At 38.2% G+C, this 21434-nt stretch overlaps 1 protein-coding gene and 1 long non-coding RNA gene across 2 annotated transcripts in view; one reads left to right on the top strand and one right to left on the bottom strand.

Moving 5' to 3' along the window:
• LOC148189683 (uncharacterized) overlaps positions 1 to 21434 on the top strand; it is a 69505-nt gene that overhangs the window by 29672 nt on the left and 18399 nt on the right. The window contains exon 4 of the long non-coding RNA XR_015776368.1: positions 20044 to 20139. This is a non-coding gene — a long non-coding RNA (uncharacterized LOC148189683). The remainder of the gene's footprint in view (positions 1 to 20043; positions 20140 to 21434) is intronic.
• The window catches only part of npffr2a (neuropeptide FF receptor 2a), a 36854-nt gene that overhangs the window by 6461 nt on the left and 8959 nt on the right, over positions 1 to 21434 (bottom strand). The window contains exons 2-3 of the mRNA XM_042488402.2: positions 19926 to 20260; positions 4918 to 5017 (exon numbers count right to left, since the gene is read on the bottom strand). Of these exons, the coding sequence (XP_042344336.1) occupies positions 4918 to 5017; positions 19926 to 20253 (428 nt within the window). The 5' untranslated portion in view covers positions 20254 to 20260. The remainder of the gene's footprint in view (positions 1 to 4917; positions 5018 to 19925; positions 20261 to 21434) is intronic.

Raw genomic sequence — 21434 nt, 5'->3', positions numbered from 1 at the left:
GCAAAACACGTAACACATCAACAAAACAAGTGATAAAGCCTGTAAGCTGCAACCTTGGGGTGGCTAATGTGCTTTTCAGCCTTCCTTTTGACGTGAGATCCATCTTTTTTCTTATTGCTGTCACTTTGCAGAGCTGTAAACATATATGGTGACCACACCAGTGAACTTTGCAGCTTAGAGCAAAACAGATGAAGATAATGAGCATAAACTCTACACAGTAATAACCTGGCAATAAGTGAAAATATATACCATATATATATATATATATATATATATATATATATATATATATATATATATATATATATATATATATATATATATACAACCCCTGGCAAAAATTATGGAATCACCAGTCTTGGAGGATGTTCATTCAGTTATTTAATTTTTTAGAAAAAAAGCAGATCACAGACATGCCACAAAACAGAAGTTATTTAAAATAGCAACTTTCTGACTTTAAGAAACACTAAAAGTGTAATTTTGTAAAACTGTGTCATCATCCCCAAACATTGATTTCTTTTAGTTTTTCTGAATGAACATCCTCCAAGACTGGTGATTCTGTAATTTATGCCAGGGGTTGTATATATATATATATATAAATATGCTATATGCTATGGTGGTATGTAATTAAGTAGTAACACTTTGTTATAATACTTAAGGACTTTTTGGGAGTGTCTGTACTTTATTTTTTATATTTCAACATTGACTTTTACTCCTCTACATTTCCTAAATAAAATGTCTACATTTACTCTCAAACTGGATTTGGTTCTATGATTTCTTAAAGTTGTAAAAAAAAAAAAAAAAGAAAAAAAACGTTTTTGTTTTTCTTCAAGCGTAAAGTAGGCTCTTTTTTAAGGTGGCGTATGTTAAAAAAAAAACTTGATATAATTCTTCACATTTGGACCATTTGCTTTTAAAAAAACAGCATTTACTTGAATTTTTACTTTTAGTACTTAAGTACATTTAAAACAATAAAAGTACTTTGATACCTAAGTACATTAAATAGATAAGTTAAGTTTAGTTTAGTTTTGTTTCGTTCTGTCATTTTTCATCTTATAAAACTCAAATACATAATTCAGTATGCTACAATTAAACAATAAGTCTTTGCTTTTCATAGCATTAAAACCAGAAAAAAATATATATACTGTATATGTATATATTTTTTTAAAAATCGCAAACACATTCAGTTTTGTATCTGCTAATCATCTTATGTTTAAATAATATCAGATACTTAAAGACTTTTGCATAGTGACACTCTAATAGGTGACTTTAACTTCAACCAAAGTCATTGTTTGGCTTTCAGGCACTTCATCCATCACCGTATATATGTATACATGGCATGCACACAATTTCAAACTAATTTCATGATTGATTTACGAACAAAGGTATTACATAACTGTGCTCATGCAGAATCACAGGAAATATGCACACCTCTCTTTAGAGCTCATTCTGTACAAACATTCATACAAATGCTGCTGCAGTTTGAAAATGAGTTGCTGTTATGTGAACTCCCTGCTTGATAATCCGTGTAACTCTGAATCAGCCATCACTTTCAGACACTATTTATTTATCTATTTATTGTCCGCATGAATAAACACAAATTCATACAATATGACTCAGTCAGTGATGTATATCTACGATATGTGTGGGTATGTTCTGCTTTTCAAAGAATCAGATATCCACAGTAACATTTAGGCAGACTGATTCAGAGGGATGTGTCAGTGTCAAGTCTTACTTAAGTAAAAAACAGATTTATCAGTAATATATACTTAAAGTAGGGATGTCAGTGGTTAACTGTTAACTGTCTCAGTGGTGGGACGACTGTCTGTCAGCAAAGCCAACAGAAAACAGAATAAAAAGCATAAATTTCACCTCTCTGAATGCATATGGCTTTGAAATGCAGCTCTAAAGCACATTCAGTCAATGGAGTGCCTCAATAAAAGAGACGGCCTCCTGTGTTTCATGTCATTGTGTCTTTTTATGCCTCCACGTCGCTGACAGCTTTGGCTGGAGACATTATGTTTTTGAACGTCCCATTTTCATGAATGCGATATCTTAAGAGAGCGGTGATGGAATTTTTTTCAAATTTGGCACCTGCAATAATGCAATAATAAACTGTAAACTGTGTAAAGTTTATAATAAACTCAAAAATTAAGATATCTCAAGAACACCATGAGGAAGTTTTTAAAATTAGAATTTGGTGGTGACCTTGTGACCTCACAAAACAGGTTTTTGGCCAAAACACAGAAATGTTTCGCTAATTGTGACAAAATTCCACTCAAATGTCTAACAAATATCTAATAGCATAAAAGGATGAAGGATGACATTTTATATTCAAAAGGTCAACTTTACTTTAACATCATAATGTTCAGCAAAAACACTTGTCTGGCTATCATTTAACGTCATATCTCAGGAACAGAAGGGCAGACATCTGGACAGATACTGAATTGGTGATGACATGGATGTAAATTGTAAGTTTAACTTGATGGTTTAAAATATGAGGCTCCATGTACTCATTATGCAGCAAAGTAGTCCCACTCACAGTTATAGTGTATATTAATGGGTCATTATGACTGAACGTATGAGAAGCCTCTAAATGTTGCGACTTGTCTTAGTTTAAATAAACACAAAATAGAAATACTTACAATTTTAATACTTAAAATTAAGTAATTTACTCGAATCGATGTTACATTTCCCCACTGGGGGGAAGGAAGGTCATGAAGAACACTTTTTAAAAAGGTTCACGTCATCAGATATTGGACTTGCTTCTAAAACTCGGTCAAAAAAGAGTCATTATTGACAGAGCTAGAGGTTTTTACTGTTTACTACAAGGTGGTGGTGGATTTTAATCAGTACAGCTTGACAGAAGTTGTAACTCCCACGTGCGTGAGATGGATTGACTCGAGAGAATTTGGTGATGGATAGTTTGAGAACAGAGGCATGCAGAGACAGCCAGACCGATCATTTCCTTAATGGCTACTGTTGGTGTTGATGTTAAGATATCCAGGAAAAGGGGGATTCTGTTGGTCAGTATGAGATGTCCAACCAACATAGCATTTAGAGTAATGACAAAATGGAGTGATAGCAGTAAGCAGGGGGTGATTTGTTTGTGAACATATGACAAGAGTCTATCTATTCTTGTTTTTGCTGTCTGTATTTCTCTGTTGAGAAAAGACTCATTTATTTCTCCAAATGTTGTCTCCCCTCTTGTCTCTCTGCTGTGTGCGTTTTTAACTCACTTGAGTGGTAATGCTCACTGTAATGCTCGCTGAAATGCACAGATGTTATTGGCTGAGTAGCATCATGCGAGATGATTCACAAATTCTGAAAAAAAAAAAAAAAAATGCTGCAGAAAAAAAAGTGATGTAACCCAGAAATTAGTTTTAATTTTAGCACTCTTGGTTCCTTGATCTCAAAGTCACTGGGTTTCTGCAATGGGTTTTTATTTAGAAGCCTGAAAAAAGGTCTGTTGTTAACACAACTTTCATGTTTTGATCCAGGATAAAAAAATATGTCCAAAAATGGGGTCCAAAAATTGGTTGCGGGTCCATTCTGAGTGGACCATGAGTGACTCATGTTAAATTTTTAAAAACACACTTTTCTTTTAAGTACAGTAAATACCTGGCACAAGGCTTTTATTTTGATGGGCTGTTTCTCATTACTGTTGCAATGCATATTATTTCATTGTGTTCTACGCCAACATTTTGTTTGCATTTTGTGAAGTGAAATGCATGAGTATGTGAAAATGTATCTGATGTGTGGACCTTGAACTAATGATTAAGGAGAAATCTGGACCCGGAGACTGGACCAGTTTCAATCGCCTATCGGCAGTAAAATCGCATAAGAATAGATGCAGTAGTTCAGCTCTGGCTTATCTGTGTATGAATACACTGTCCCAAATTGGCAGACAGCAGAGACCTTTATCTCCTCATTTATTCAAATGTGATTCTTATCATTTAACTAAGACATTTGAGAGGGGACTTTGACTTTTGGGTGTCTTATCATGTTAAACTCCATCTGTCCTTTCCAGAGGCAAATACACTCCCCATTGACTTCAAAATTGTGACCGCAATGTCACTGCATGTTTTGTCTCTGAGGACCAGGTGATGATAACAGTCCAGTCATTCTTACAGCTTGGAGAGCTGTTATATCTCCGCTCAATGTGTTTGCATTTCACCCACGGTGGGATTCTGCAGCCTCCTCCTGTGGTTAATAGTGATTAAGTGGAGTAAAAGCCAGCTGGATTCGTCTCTATGAACAGCAATTAGGCAATTCAGCATGAGCAGAGGACAAGTACCAGATAAAGATGAGAAGGCTGTACGATCTGCCTCATTTGTCTGTCCTGATAAGTGCTGGAAAATGACATGATGGGCCAAAGAACAAGCGGCTTGATTTTGTGCTGATTTGTTCTTGAAAATTTCATGTCATTGTGAGATTGGACACATATGGAAGTTTTGCTCAGGCTTTATTTACTATGTCACATGCAAACAGAAACAGACCTTTACAATATCCTGAGAAGACATAATCCATTCATATACCAAATATATCAATTAATTGTTCTAACACGTACAATATTGAAATGTTCCATGTATTCAGTGCTACCATGAACTCATTTTTTTTTTATTTGAAAAAATTCTCCATTCCTCCATTCACTGAGGAGGGCTGTGAGATTTAGGTGACAGCTGCAGGAAAGAGGCAGTCAGCAAACCTTGTGTTTAGGATATTATCAGATAAATAAATAAATAAGATAAATAAATAGGATCGTGCTGCCTTTGTAGAGGTTTTTGCTCTCTGAGTGTTATCTGGCTTTTATTCTGCAGATAAAGCACTTTTTTGACAAACTTTTTAGAATTGAAGTGTTACATTTGTGGGGAAAAGGTTGTACTGTCATGTGAAGCTGCAGTTCAGCCACTGTACCTGTCAACAGCTATAGCAACCAGAGTGAAGACAGATGCTGACACAGAGATCCCCTGAACCATGCCGCTCATTTTGCAGACCAGGCTTCCAAAAGGCCATCCTGTTGACAGAAAAGATACATTCAGCTGACTTTACCTGAAGACAATACATAACAACAGAGAAGTTCAATTCAGACAACCTTAAACAGTTTCACATGCAAAAACACATCAGGGGATGCTCATCAATTTTGTCATACTTAACCCTTAGGGACTGTTGCAATTTACACGCTTGTCACGCTTAATTTTTGATCATTTTGGCTGTGTTCATGAATATGGCATACATTTGGCAAGATTGTGTATTTTTGTTAATCTTGGAATTTCCAGCTCAGCTCCTACAATAAGTCTAAAATACACCGTGGAAACAAAATTGTTACATTCATACTGTGAAGTGCAAAAAAAAATCCGCTATTGAAACCCATTCAAACTGCAATGTTTGATCCCACAGCCATTAAATCATAAAAACATGCATTGTATTATATCTGGGTGTCATGCAATTATTATTTATTTATTTATTTATTTCCATGTAAAATATGGTGGCATCATGACAAAAACGTGTCATTTAAATGGTTAAAATTCTTAAAATTAATGAATATTAGGACTATTTTTTATTTAAAAATATCAATAAAAGTAGAAATTAATATTAATTTCTAATATTTTTTAAAAGTTGATTTTGAAAAGCGCATTTTTTTTGTGTAGAACAATACAAGTGTGTAATATTAAAGTGGGCCCTAAGGGTTAAGTATCTTCCGCGGGAACAGACCTTTCTAAGCTGTTCCTCATCAGGGCTGCAGAGATGCTGACAGTGTCAGTGCCTGACTGTGGCTGACTCTCAGTAATCAGACAGCCGAATATCATCAGTATAACCGCCAGCTTCTCTAACCTGCACCTCTGCTTGATTATTTGTCCTACGCCTTCATAATAAAGGTTAACTGTGAACATAAAGCGTCGTGAAGTTCATACCAGTTGTCAAGAGTTGTATGATGTAGAAACTAAATCAGAGAATGAAAATTAGTTGTTGCAGTCAGGAAACAAAATGTGGAGGAGAAATTTAAGGAATTTTAAGATGGCATTTCAGAATTTTTACACAAAGTAAAAGTCAGTTTAGTAGCCTCGAGCAGTATTGCTCAGCTTGTAAAAATGGTTGTATTATGTCTTGTGTGTCTTTGAAGTCTTAAAAAAGTTAATATCATCAGGGTTATCTCTGCTTGGGTTTGAGACTCAAAGCTTTTAGAAGTAAGTCTGCATTACAACTGGAGGTGCAGCGTTTGAAAGAAGTGGGGATTTAAAAGACAACATAAGGTCTACAAAAGAAAGCCATCGAGTTGCATTATGGGAATTGCAGGATCTAGCGTTTTTTGGAGCTTGACTCATTCTGGCAACTAGAAATATGTATATCTCAGCTTCTGTTGCTTCAACTTTCGCCATTCTTTTCTCTCTCGTGTGAGTCCCTCGGCTTCATGATAGCCGGATCATCCATTTGAAGGGCGAATTGAGATGTAAAGCAGGATGAGAGATGATAGACGGATAAAAAGCCGAACTGAGACAGCAGACAATGGCAGACGGTCTGAGAATACGGACGAGGACCTCAGGAAGTGCGCTGGGCATTAAAGCCAGTTTTTGTAGTGGCCAAACAGTGGAATTACAACATCCAGGTGCATCGCAGGATGCCAGAGAGATCCCCAGGAATGAGTCCTGAAACCTGGAAATCAGTCAGCATTTTAGCACCTTCGGTTCCCTCATCTCAGAGTCAATGGGTTTTTTGAAAGAGTTTTTAGTTGAATGTCTAAAATAAGGTCAAGATGAAGAGACTTTCCCGTTTTGTTGTACAACATAAAATTCATCAGTGAATACCGCACAGTGAACTTTGAAGCTTTTATGTGTCTTAAAAAATGCGTTTGCACTGAAAATGAGACTACAGAACCAAACCGCGCCAAAAACGGCTTTACAGTCCACTATGTTGGTGATGAGAACATGGTGGAGTTTGTTTATTCTGAGCAGCTTGCATAGGAATGAACAGGGCCCTGCCATGAATGCTGTATCCATCGTCACTTTTAGCAGATATTGACTTTAAAATGAAATATCGGAATTGGCCAATATGCTTATTCCTTTCAGTTTAATTGACATAGTGAACATGTAGAAAACATTAACCCTATTTCATGTCTCCATCTACTGGTGAGCTATCATGATATGAGTATGCATATTATGATGTTAATTCCACTACAGAAGAGAATTGTTGATCACTAAAACTAGGTAGGGGAAAAAATCAATACATCAATATCGGTTATCAGCCAAAGGAGTTGTCATATATCAATATTTTGGATATTGCCAAAAAATCTAATTTTGTGTTTCCCTTGTTGGAAGTTTTTTTTTTTCCCTTTTTTTGTTGTTTTGTAAGTGCACATGTTTTCATCACGTAGATAAGGACACTTGACCTGCACATACTCCCTAAGCTCCTTTAGAAGACAAATGTAACTACAAATGGCTTTTTAAGTAAATAATCAATCTGCGTTTGATTGTCAACACATGATCAGTGGAAAAACTGCTTTATGTTTGCTTCAGCTCTTGTTTTCCAGTGGACAGTGATGACGCTGAAGCTTGTGGCTGCACCACTGCTCTAATTATTATTTCCACTGAACTGATTTTCCATCTCGCTGCTCTGCATTTAAATGAACGTTTTTTGAACTTTAACCATGGGCATTGCTGACCTTTCAAAACATGCCCAATCGGATCACAGATGACCGAGAGACTGCAAGGGGGAGAAATCATACGAGTTCCCAAAGACAGAATGGTCTGATTTTAATGTTTGTCCTGGCATTTTCTCAGCATGATTTTACAGTTGATGTGTTGGCATTAAGTTAACTCTATAAGTGCAGCGCAGTCTGCTCATCATAAGATTGTTCTTTACACTCCCATCTCTACAAGACCTTCTGATCTTTGTTCTGTTGGGTTTAATTATGCATGTAACAGATAATAGGATAGTGAATGTAGCTGAAATGTTGTCTTCTTAGGTTTCTCTTTCACTGTTATTTATGCTTTCACCTTTTTTTCCATTGTTTTAAGGAACATAGAGCACTTTGCTCCTTTTGTTTATAATGTCTGCTTTGTACTTTTTCTGTATTGTTTTCATACAAACAGCCTCATATTCTTTTTTCAAAACTGAGACCTCCACTTACAGCAGAACTTGGCTCCTTTTGGAAAAAAATGTCTCCCCTAGTGTGGGCAGAAAACACTAATTACCACGGCCTAAGGCTGTGACGGGTCTCGAGCTGCCTACCAGCCCACAGGGATGGTATGGCTTATCAGTTTTCTTTTTGGCTGAACTGCAGAGACGAGGCCAGCCTAATAAACACGAAAGTCTGTCACTAAGTGATGAAGTTACACAACTGTTTAGAAGGACGATGACATGAGTGCTGGTGTTTCCTCGTGGACCTTTGCTATTTCGAAATAAATAGATGTGCACACTGAAAGTCCTGTGTAGGGCTGCCCCTTGAAAGTTGGAGATATGAATCGTCAGTCGGAGACTTGTTAGTCAACTGAGATTGCTTCAAGTGCTCCATCAAGTAGGTTATTTTTGTTGCTGTTGTTTTGCCAGTCAGTTTATTGTGCTGTGTACCTCTGGGGACATTTTGGTCCCCAGATTTTGCTGCAGAGTGAGCACTCCAGACTTTTAACACTACTTTTTGATACAAGCAGCTGTGGACATGCAAGCAACAGGACTGAGGGGGAGAGGGGCTGCTTTTCTGCTTAGAAGTGATGAAATTACAGCCCACAGTAACTTAATAGGATACGATCTCTTGCTGTTGTTTGATATTTAGTGTCAGCCAAAAAATGTTGCACATTTACGATATGCTGTCAACGCTGTTAGCTTGTTTACTTTATTCCATGAATGTCGATGTCAAAATGAACATCCCACTAAACCCTTCAAACTTTGTTCAAAAAGCCCCTCGAATGATCAAATATTCATATTGAATTGCTGAGTCTGAACCAACTAGCATAATTTTACTCTTGTGACACTGTTATTTCTCCATACTCAAAGCCATTGATTTGGTTCCAATTTTACAAGAACTTCAATGTGTAAACCAGAAGGAAAAAACATCACAAGCTGGTATGACTAGCTAATCCATTAAAAATTATACAAAAACGAACCATAAGCTGGTCAAACAAGCTGCCAGGTTAAACTGGTCAAGCTGTTTTTTCAGCACGAAAGCTAGCTAGCTAACTATAATAGCAGTGATAGAAATGTCAGTTTTAGATGGAGGAAAGAAACCATTACCTCATCAGTTTCTTTGAGGAACAGCCGTGTCTGTATGACATAAGCTTTAAATGCCTTTCAAAGCTACTGAAAATATGTCTTACAATGTCAAACCTGTTACGAAGAGAAAGTGTACATACGACACTGGTTAAAATTGTAATAAATATTAGGTGTTGAAATGTCAGAAGGGGTGCCGTCTCAATGACAAAATTCTCCTTTTTGTAATCAGCACTGATATGACGTTTTACAAACTATCATTTTTGGCGGCGCTTGGCTCTGATGGTGGCCGAAAGCTGCGTGGCTACCGCCACTCATGCAGGGACGTAGGTATCAACAGTAGCTAAAGCAAAGCACCAGAGAAAGCGGCTCCCTTCTGCCGTGTGACTGTGTCTAAGTTTACTGTTCTTCATTTTAACAAGTAATTGCAGGAATTTTTGGGCTGAACCACAATAACGGGGCCTGCTCTGTAGACAAGAGTCAATGTGAACAAAAACAATTTATTGGGTAAATTTCGTTCGTTTCCTGTTTCAAATTAGAAGTCCATGTTTCAAATTAAAAGCCCTCTAGCTCTCATACATGTTTCAGTCGTACAGTAGGTTTTAAGAAACTAATATAGCTCACGTGTTGTTTAACAAAGAGACAATCTCAAAGATTTTAGTCCTTGTTGATCTGCCAACACCTTAATTTCTGGTTGTAACAGAAATTGCAGTTTAATGCTACAGGTCACAGAGTTCCAGTGGCAGCACAACAAGCTTGTTGTTTGAAGAAAAAAGTAATTGGCCTTTCCCATCATTCTGTGAGCAGCCTAACCTGATTTCATGCTGCACACGACGTGCCTCTGCAGACAGCAGGACACTTAGCACTTTGCTAAGTTAGAGGTGTGCAGTCTCCGGCAACTTTTCCACTAACACAACATGGTTACTGCTCCTTCTCTTTTCATTGCTCCCTGCAATATTTTAATCTGAACCATTGTCAAAAAATTCCAAGAAATGACAATTGTCTTGTTTTGTAGATGCATTTTTGATGAATGATTGTGGTTAGCATAAAGCTACCTGAAAAACACAATGAATTTCATGTGATTACTTTATAATAAAAGTCAACTTGTGTTTTAAGAAATACATTTTCTTTAAGGGACAATCCATCCAGAAATCCAAAACATATTTTCCCTCTTGCCTGTACTGCTATTTATTAGGGCTGTACCCGATTCAGAATAGAATAGAAATTATGCAAGTTGAATTAGATTTAGCTATTCAATACGAGTATTTGACGATTCATTTCAGGCTTGGCTGGATGTTTAGTGTAGCAGCTATTAGCTCAGGGTATGAAGGTGTAAATACTTGTGAAGGCATCTGAATGCAGCACAAGAAAAGTGAATGTTGATAATGTTTCACAGGGTTAATGGAAGTTTATTTGATTGAAATCTTACAAATGAGTACTTCACATAGCAGAAGTTTGTAAGTGTAACAATATAGTCCAATTATCCACATTAGCCTTAAAAGCAAATTTGACGACATTATAAACATTTTGGGTGACACTGTTGCTTTTATCTCCTTGTTAAGATGTTTCTTTTATGTGCTTTGCCAATTGCAAGGGCCCAGTAAGCATTGATGGGAGATACAAAAGACCCATTATGGTCCATTAAAGCATTATTCCCTGTTAACACCCTAATGTTGCATGAGATGAAAGCTTTCTGTGGAGAGACAATGGCAGATTGTTATTTGTCCAGTCTTTAAAGAGCTCTCATAGGGTTAAAGGGGGGACTTGAATCACTGAAGCCACACAGGCAGAAACCTGACAAGAATTTTGAAAATCTAATCATGGTTTTTGATCAACAACAAAAACCACAAAGACATATCACGTCACTGATAGACATGTCACGACGATTTTGTAATCTTCTATAAAATCACATTGTTTATGGCACTGAAAATGCCTTCCAAAACACTGCTCCCTCTGACCGGTGTGCAGTATAGAGCTGTACACTCAGCAGCACTGTCCTGTTATAGTGTGATTCATGGCCCTGTCTGTTGTCATGTCGGAGCGTCTCACTCCCTGCAGTGGAAACGCACTGCACAGCATGAGGCTGTCATCATAAAGCTCCCTGGAAGGGATGGTGGTAGACTGGTGATGAACTCTGCTCGTAGTCTGATTGACTGTATGCATTTTATTACAGCTGACTGAGTTCAGTTTTCGTCTCTGTGACACAAAAAAGTCGGTCACCATTGCTCTCTGAGTCTTTCATGTCTCTCTGCAAAGCCTAACTCAACTTGACCCCTTTTTATTTTACTTACTGCAAGCAGCACTTTTTCTGTTACTCCCACTCTGCTCATATTCAAGAAGTGTTACGCTGACTGCTGTGCCTTCAGCAGGCTCTCGCTTCACAGGAAAATAGCGCTGTCGAATTTTTGTATATGATCCTCCCTGTGTCTGATTTGCCTCCCGGAGGAAGGTCCATCTTCCCTCGTTGCTCAGATTGGTTGGATGATCAGCTGTAGGACAAACCGGAGTACTACCATCTCAGCTGATTTCCAGTCAACTGGAATGAATTATGCAGTTCTCCACTCAGTTGTACCACATAACATACTTGGGTGGAAAAAACAACAAATTACTGTATAACAGACAGCAGTAAATAGCAAACTGGTGAAGGTTTAAGGGTCTTCTTAAGTCACATTTGTAATATGTAAATGCTTTTTTCATACCTCCAAGCTATCGATAGCCGAGGGCAGAGGTATAATGTTTTTGGCTTGTCTGGCTGGCTGGCTGTGAATGCAATATCTCAAGAAGGCCTTGAGAGAATTTCTTCAAATTTGCAAAAACAAATGCTTAGGTTGAATTGATTAGATTTTGGTGGTCAAAGGTCGAATTCACTTTGACATCGTCATTCTCATTTTGTGAGCGCGATATCTCAAGAACACCTTGAGAGAATTTATTCAAATTTGGCACAGACGTTAGAGTGGACTCAACGATGAGCTGATTAGATTTTGGCGGTCAAATGTCATACTAGGCAGGTCTCCATTGCAGATTTGTGCAAAACTTAAGTGATGTTTTTTGAAATGTTGATAAAACACAGTTGCGAGGTGAGTGTTTCCATTGAGTGGTGTTATGCAACTTCTCCTCTTGTGTTAACATTTCAAGAAGCATGGAGATCCATTTTCAAAACACTAGTAGGTGTATTTATATTTGCAGCCACCACACCAGCCATCCTTATTTTCAGTCAAAGGCGATATAGGCATATTATGCGAGCAAAAATGAAAGGCGAGCCCCTTATATGTAGGAGCTGCAACATATGAGGGATTTCTGGGAGGTGACGATAGGAATTCAGAGGATAATCCACAGAGGAATTGGGGATTTAAAACTTCCAGATGATCCCCTCAACTTTTAGTTGAGTTATGTGATGCAATAACACCTCTTGAAGCGCCTGCTGCATCATGTTCGAGGGAGCCAGTTCCTACCGACAGGCACATAGCCATACCATCATGTGACCTATAAAAGGCCTTCAAGGCCAGTGGCCTGTTTCACCAGCTGTGCATAAGTTCTCTCTTAAGTCAGGATGCAAAGTCCACACTAAATGTCAGTTAGTCTGATAATAAAGCTGTGTGGATGTTTGATTGACCCACAAACAACTGACTTTCATTCAGAGTTCACTTCCCATGTAGATGAAATGGGTTTTTTTCCCCACACCTTACCACGTACCTCTTTTGCCAGCACCAAACCATCTGTGAATTTGTGTCCTTTGCCTAACCATCGTGATGGGCGCAGTTCATTGTTGTGTAAACATAAGGACCGTGCTGCTATCATCCCACCATGTGTGGAGTGTAAACAGCTAATGCAGAAGGACAACTAAAACATCATAAGTGGATGCAGAAGGTCACTGACAGAGCATGTGACGAGTTTGGATGAGATTGTGTTGGGTGCAAATGCCAAAATTAAGTTAAAGTGTTAACTTACACACAGCTGGTGCAACAGGTTTGCATACACAGTGTCCAAATGTCCACAGTGCATCAATATTGATGCACACTAGCTAAAATCAGAAAAGCATCCCTCCCAAACAAGAAATGGAAAATGGATGGAGCTGTCTGTTCCACAAGTATTTTCCTTATTTTCAATTAGCACTTGAAAATGCTCACTTCAGGCACTGCAACTCATTTCATCTGTTTTGTTGAATTTTGGGAGGAGGCAATGGGGTAAATAAACAGAAAAAAATCAACACAATCAGGATATCATCATGTAGCTTCCATCCAAATATAATCATCTCGAATTTTAAGTATTCACATCAGATCAACTTTGATTAAATATTCTTCAAAATGGCGTCTTAATGAAGCCCTGTGGTGCTGTTCTGAAACCTCACTGCTTGAGTGCTCTCTAGATCAATGCTTTTCTGATTTCTGTTTGTTAGTCTCTGCACTGACAAGCTCTATCCCCGTGTTGGGCATAAAACAGACACACGGTGTCTTTTGATTAGATTCATGACAAACAGTTGAATGTCTAAAACTGATTTTTTAGCATCATCACATGGGCAAAGTTTCCGATAGGACGATATCAATGGTGATGCCATTCAACACTGGTACTAATTGCATTTACAAATACTTTTTATTTGGCCATTTTTCCATGTGCCACATCTGTATTGAGGTTTGGTTTTGGCAACTGAAACTAATCAGTTGAGAATATAAAAGATTGTGGGCATTTTTGAAGGAAACCTATTGTAACAGCCACTCCTGGCACATGGGGGGCCAGATTAGACAATGTGAAAAAAACCTGGGGGCCAACTGCTTTTTGCATCATTTGGAATAGTAAAAAGAAAATCACATACAAATGACATAAATACAACTGTTGACCGGAAGCTTCAAGTCCAAAAACATCAACACTTTCGCCTGAGACAAGCCAGGTCCTTCAAAAGAAAAGCACCATGGGTTCGCTTTGAGATATTTAATAACAACAATACTTTATTTAACTTCACGATAACAGTACTTTATTTTACACTTGATGTAATTCAAAATTATAACCGGGTTATATTAAACTTTAATATAACAGTAGTAAATGTAACTTTATTTTTCAGAAAACATCGATAAAATTTGCTCAGCCGAATGTTTCTGCTGACTTCTGCTGCACTGGTCAAGTCAATTAAATGTCAAATCTAACGGCAGAATTCATGAAAATTTATGTTCCACAGGGGTTAAGCTATTCACATGTTAATGATGCAAAGTGAGGTTTCCTCCAATGTCAGATTTCCACACATAATACCTCATAATCTAATGGGCTCAAAATCATTGTAGCATACCAGTGCCTCATGGGAATAAGCCATTATGGTTTTAATAACACAAAACATCGTAACCCCCCATTGGCTCTGAAAATGGTGAAATCAGTCATATTTTGTTCATTTTACTGTGGTTATGTGTATGCATCAGCAACAGAACAGAAAATGAATTCAGAAATGTATAATGTAAAAGTAATTTACATTTTTTCCCAAACAGTGTCACCCTTTATGTTATTTCATGTATATTAAATCATGTGTTGTACTTTCAATTGAATTGTATTCTCGCCCTTCATACATAATATAGTTAATAATAAGTCTCCTCAAAGTGCAACTGAATTCTAGATGCAGAGAAAGCATCTCTTCAAAGGTCTCTTTCAAGACACATTGTAAAGTATGCATTATTGATGTTTTTCTACCAAGGAACATTTTGTTTTGTGCTCAGGAGGTGGAGATTTCTTGCTCTGCACTCTGAACAAGTCAGATATGAACAAACTTGCAGGATCTCTACTTTTTCCACACTTATGCACCGTACTGAGTTCTTTCCACACCTCTGAATTAATTTCCATGAAAAAATGGAGAGCCTGACAAAACAGTGAAGCAGATGTTCGCCGATGTTGTTCTCTGCTAATGAGATTTTTTTTTTATTATTTGTAATGAAACTTTGCATGATTTTAAATGTTGTAATCTTATGCAAAGTTAATAAGCTTTCACTCTTGCTGACTTCTGGTAGCTGCAAGCTGTCCATGATATTTCAGGATTTAATTCTATGTTATGTCATTGTAGCCAGGATTTAATCACACAGAGCACTCTGCCAGCTGGATATCTCTGAACTCCATGACATGTTCCTGATTCACACAATGATGACTGATTTCTCTGCTTTTACTGCACTTCTCAGGAGGCAATGGGTGTATTGTTTGTTGCACCCATTTTTAAATCCTCTCCGGAGATGAATAAGGTACTTCAGGTGATCCACACAATCTTCACAATCACAGCTAATTATTTGTCATTCAGTTGACATTCTTATGGTTAAAAAAAGAGAGGAGGTTTACTTCGATATTATTTTCAAGCTTGTCCTCCACACCAGTTTAGTTCCAAATCGACCCCCCCCTTAAAAAAGTTTATTATCTTCTGAAAAACTGATAGTTTTGAGCTTAGGTAGTTGGGATGTAACTGGAACCCTTCTGAATTATTATGTCTGGTTTTTATCTTTGCCAGAGTATACCTGAAGGGATCATTTGTTTGATTGTGTGAGTGTGTGTCTGTCCGAAGCTAATCCCACAAACTAATGGACCAATCAGCCTGTTACTTTGTGTGCACATTTATCACTGTATGCTATAAAACCTCTTCTGGCTGTGGTGATGCATATTTTTGAAAAACCTGTTTTATAGCATCATTAACTGCTCTCAACAGGCGGCTAGGGGCTGTAAGTTTTCAAAATTGGCTTTGGGGAAAACATTAAACCTTACCGTAGTTGCAATCCACGTTTTTGCCTTTGTTGCAGCTTTTTTGTAACATAGGGTATAGATTTGTTTCAGTGCATTTTATTGAGATAATAAGGTGTTGGGTTGAATACTAACTTAAAGAAGAGGCCAGAGCAAAATCTGAAACAAAATTATTAAAATATATTTCCAGCTCATCTCCACAGCCTCAGCATGTGAATAAGTTTGCTCTGATAAGCAGTGATGCAGTGTTTATATGCAGGGCTTTTATTGTGAAAGGTATGAATGAAAGAAGCAGAGCTAACACACTGCCTCTGCCACAAGACGGTCAGTACTGCAGCACCTTTTAATCATACGCGCATCTGACAAATGGCTTAGGAGTAGCAGAGCATGACATTTTAGTGCTGCAGAGACAGCCTATTCTCACTCTGAACTCGTCATATAGCGCCGCTCAGTCAGTGCCTTCAGTGTACGAGCGTGATGCCAAAAACTACCTTCAGTGTCCAACCAGCTTGACAGTTGGACGTTATCATACACTGGTGGATGGCGGGGTGACACCAGGCGCATCTACATGCACATGTGCACAGGCGGCATCACTTGACGTGGCCCGACACAACCGGTTGTGTGCACACGAAATGCTGAAGGACAGCGTCACGTAATAATGCTGCCGCCCTGGATCATGCTGCTTCATCCCACCACTGTTTGTTGACATCACAGTGATGGGCTGCATCATCCCAGCATGACGTAATTACACAATCCAAATTGTTGGCATCACTCCGAGACTCAGCATTGTTTTTTATTGAATCAGTATTTTGCTACAAACATTTACTCACCAATGTGGCAGAATGCCTTGCCAAACCGACAATATACCCACATTTGGTGTTTGGCAGGTGTTTATTTCAGATCCGTAAGGATCCATAAAGTACCTCAGAGGACCAATACCAGCAGCCGCAGCTTTCTACGATATGGCTGCAATCCGGTTTTGTTCTGCCCTCTGCAGGACGTCATACCACCTGTGAGGGCTGAGCATTTTGCCTGCCTGATTTTGAAGACTTGCAGATTTTGATGATTTTGTCATTTTCCCTTGATATTTGTCCTTCTACCATAAATAAGTAAGTAGGCTAGGTATTTTTTTTTCATTATTTAAGTTATATATGTATTTATCTTCAATTTAGTTGTGCTGTAGCTTACAGAGAAAGTTAATACCATTGAAAGTCCAGATATGGACGACATAGACAAAAGATTTTGGCTGTGTCTCATGTATTAAAATATGTTCATCCTATCTTTATTCCACATACAGTGCCTGTTAACAGGAGAAATCGCTCTGCCTTGTGTAATGTGCCATAGCCCCATCAAAAAAGGATGAGACTTGTATTTGTAGTTTCTGTGAAACCTCTGAAACACAGCGCGCTGGAATTACAAGAATTGTCTGGAGTGGCTGCCATCAGCTCAGGGGAGCCTTGCAGAAATCTGCACTCTACCCGACTTTTCTAGTTATTTTTAAATTTTTTTTACATTTTTTTTTTTAAACTGAAAAGAGGAATTCATTGCAGCTTCTGCAGACAGTAGTTGACATGACAAATCTGAACTCTTAGACACTATCACTCGCCTTGAGTATCGCTCCTGTGAGATTTGCATCATCCAGAGCCAACTGTCAAGTCCAATCAGCACAATGTGGAAAAAGCCCCGGTCTTATTCATTCATGGAGGGAAGTCTGTCCGACTCCCATGAGCCTTTACTACTTCTGATCACAGGCCATGGAGATAATGATTCCATGATTTTGTCATTCAGTGATCATCTCAAGGTTCGCGTGGCATGGGATGGCCTTCAAGTACCTCTTAGTAGTCCAAATTAATGCTAAAGTGAAAAACAAAGCAGCCCTGCAGAGAATAAAATAATATCAGTGGCTGGGGAATAGGGAGCAAGGTTAATCAAAGGATTTACAGGACTAGCAGTGCTGAAAAGCTGTAAAGCTGTGATGTATCATTATGCAGCAAAAGGCAGAATTATTGGTTAGAGGAAAATTAGAGACGCTATTTTGCCGCATACCGTAGATCTGTACACTAATTGGGACAAAAAAGTGGGGGAAAAAAGACCTGAGGGTGGCAGTAGAGGAAAATCAAAATGGCTTATTTTCTGCACAGTGGTCCTGTTAGGATTTACAGCTCATAAGGCTCAGCTCTGCTTCTTCACACTTGCCTTTCATTAGTCCAAGCCGGAATTTGCCACTTTTTCTTCAACATCCACAAATCTCAGTTGTACTTCAAATCGTCTTCCATGCCTATCTCGCCAAAATTAGCGCGTGAACGCAGGTTTTTCAAACATTGGTAAACCTGCTTAATATGGACAATTGGCTGCATTCCTGCTGCCAGTTAACACTGCTGCAGCACATCAGTCTGCCTTTCTGTCAGCTGGCATTTGTGTGGGATGTTTTGTTGGTGTGTCTGTGCGTCATCACAGACCAGCAACAGGACAGGTTAACAGTAGACAGCAGGAGGTCTTTGAAAACTTTTTAGTGGTTTCTTTTCTTCCTGTATAAATTATTTATTCAGTCTCTCTTTAAAACAGGGTGCAGACTAACATAGAATAACAGTTGAGCACAGCTTGGGAGGAGACGGACTGTAACCAGTGACGGTGCGTCATTGCATCTCGCCAGTTAAGAGGCTGAAATTACCGCGTTCACCTGGGTGTTGTATTCTCATCGATGCCAGTTCGATAAAAAACGGTGGCTACTGCAGTGTCATTTGACCCAGGTGTAAATGCCTCTCATACCTATTCCCATTGCATTAAAAAGCCAGATGTTAGCAGGTGTTTATGGGTTTATGTGCAGTGGGAATGAGGCTTTAGACAAAGTTGCTGTTAAAGTGCAATGCTACATACTAGGCTTAGACAGAATGTAATATTTCATGCTTTCATACCTTTCAGAAATTTCACCATGGTACACAGTATGTGATGGTAGGACTGTGTGTCGCTAACAACCCCACCCACCCTCCAACAGCAACTCTCAACTTTTCAGACGAAAAAATTCCCCAAAAATGTTTAAGAGTATTATTCTCACACCTGTTTCCCTAATTAAGGGACAAAATACAAATGTACACCCTTTGAGTTCAGCTTTCTCTCTGTGATGTTAGACTGACGAGCCTTAATTGCCTCATAAACTCATCATAAAACACACTTCATTCAAACCCAACAGAAATATGACCCCGAGGCTGAGAAATGGAGATCAAATGGTTAAATTTAGCAGTGTTGATTAAATATAAATCAAGATTCTGCTACTGAGTATCTTTTTTTTGCTTTGAATGTTTGAAGAATTCGGTCAAATTGATGAGTTTGCATTACATCACCCACCAGGGGGAGCTTTTATTGGTCTGATGTGGTGCTGTGTATTCTGGTATTTGTAGGTTTTCTACCTCTTGAGCAAAAGCAAATGCCACAGTCTGTCTTCTGTTTTCTCTGGTCATCTAGTACCAACTTAGATAGTATTTGTGATTTTCTACAGCATGGAGATCCTGTTTTTTTGGAAGGGTCGTCTTTCAAGCAGACAAATACTTCTTTAAGTGTGTAAAAAAGTAGTTGTTTGAGACGTTTCCTCGATTCCACAAATGTCACCCTACTGGCGGCACTTGACAAAAAGTCTGAGACTAACTCATGTAATTTGGATTCATCGCTATGAGTACCATGAATGTCTCAACCAAATTTCAGTCTAATTCACCTAAAAGTAGTTGCATTTGGGTTATAGATTTTAGGTATCATGTCGTGAGATTAATGTAAATGTTGGAAAATCTGGCCCTTTGGTGGCACTTGATGACATTAAACTCTTTCAGATTCACCCTCTGGAGATCACGAATGCCTGTAAAAAATGTTGCAACAATCTATCCAGTACTTGCTGGGATATTCAGTCTGGAAATGATTGAAACAACTAACTGACTGATAACAAAAGAACAGCCAGCTTAGCTTAAAATTCCTTTTTTTGACATGTTAGACACAAAAACAACACAATGAAAGCTTGAAATTACTGTGCTGCTCACCTGTAATTATGTTGTCCAGAAGCGTTGTGGGCATGCAGAAAATCCCAACCAGGAGATCACTCACAGCAAGGTTTAAAATAAACAAGTTTGTGACAGTCCGCATGTTTTTGCTCCGCAGGACAATGAAACACACCACTCCATTTCCCACCATGCACACGAGGAAGATGAGCAGGTAGGAGACGATGAAGATGGCTGCTGTGGACGGCTGATGCAGGTAAAATCCAACATATGTGATGTTGTTCCGGGGTATGATGGGCTCCAGGGAGGAGTTGTAAAATGTCCAGTTGTCATAGAGTTGAGTCGAGTTGTTCTCAAGTCCTTCGCTCATTTTAAACCTAAAAAATGAAGGATAGGCAGATGACTTCATGGTGAATCAGCTTACTTTCTTATGCAATTTCAAAAAAGTATTGAAGGCTAGATAATAGTTTCAAAATTGCTTTGACTGTAACCTCATTGCTTTTTCTACTTAGTTTTAAACTTAAGAAAGAAAAAGATTTCTTGAGCAAAAAATAAAACTTTGAAATGGAAAAGTAATGCTTTTTTATGCATTAATATAAGCAGAAAACTATTTTTCTATCATAAATTCATCAAATAATGGAAACAAGGTACCAATGACAAAATGCTGTAGTATGTATTCTGTATACTTGTGGCTGGGTTATATTAAGTACATGGAAACAGATTCTAAACACATGCAAGTGGAGAGAAACGTATTCTGTAGTTTAAATTGCATTTAGATTGTTTTTTGCCACTTGGGGCAGCGGCTGTAAGCACCACACTGACATCCTATCATATTATAAGGTCGGATTGGCAAACACGAGCAAACTGGTCACACATTCAGCAGTTTGACATTTCTACTCATTTGCAGTCATGTTTGTGTCAACCTGATAAATTGTAAGTCTTTGCACACAATTGTGTCTCCTTAGCTGATAAATTCTCATTTTTATTTACTTGGTAGTTTTTATGCTTCTGTGCTGACGATAGCTGAAAGCATTTTGTTTTCAGGTTGTCTGTCTGTTCCATTGTTGTGAACACGATATCTCAAGACTCAATGGAGTCTTGAGATATCATTTCATCATTGGACTCAATGATGAAATGATTTTTTGGGTCATAGATCAAAAGTTAAGGTCAACGTGACTTCATCTTTCTGATTCTTGTGAACGCGATATCTCAAAAACACCCTGAAGGAATTTCTTTAACCTTGACTCAAATGTTCACTTGGACCCAAGGATGAGTGATTTGATTTTGATTTGACTTGGTGAGTAGATTTTGGTGGTCATAGGTCAGAAGTCAAGGTCATTGTGAGCTTGAATCTGTTACACTCTCATGAATGCCATATTTTGCAAATGCCTTGCGGGAATTTCTTCAAATTTGGCACAGATGTTCAATTGGACTTAAGAATGGACAGATTAGATACTGGTGGTCAGAGGTCACCGTGACCTTACATACATGGCCATAACTCAAGAATTCCTCCACTAATTATGACAAAGCTTTACACACGTCTAATGTCAT

Source organism: Plectropomus leopardus, chromosome 4, assembly GCF_026936395.1.
Source record: "Plectropomus leopardus strain MGB_pleo_1.0 chromosome 4, ASM2693639v1, whole genome shotgun sequence".
NCBI lineage: Eukaryota > Metazoa > Chordata > Actinopteri > Perciformes > Serranidae > Plectropomus > Plectropomus leopardus.
Note: the sequence above shows the minus strand (reverse complement) of the source record. Positions and strands in the feature narration are given on the sequence as shown.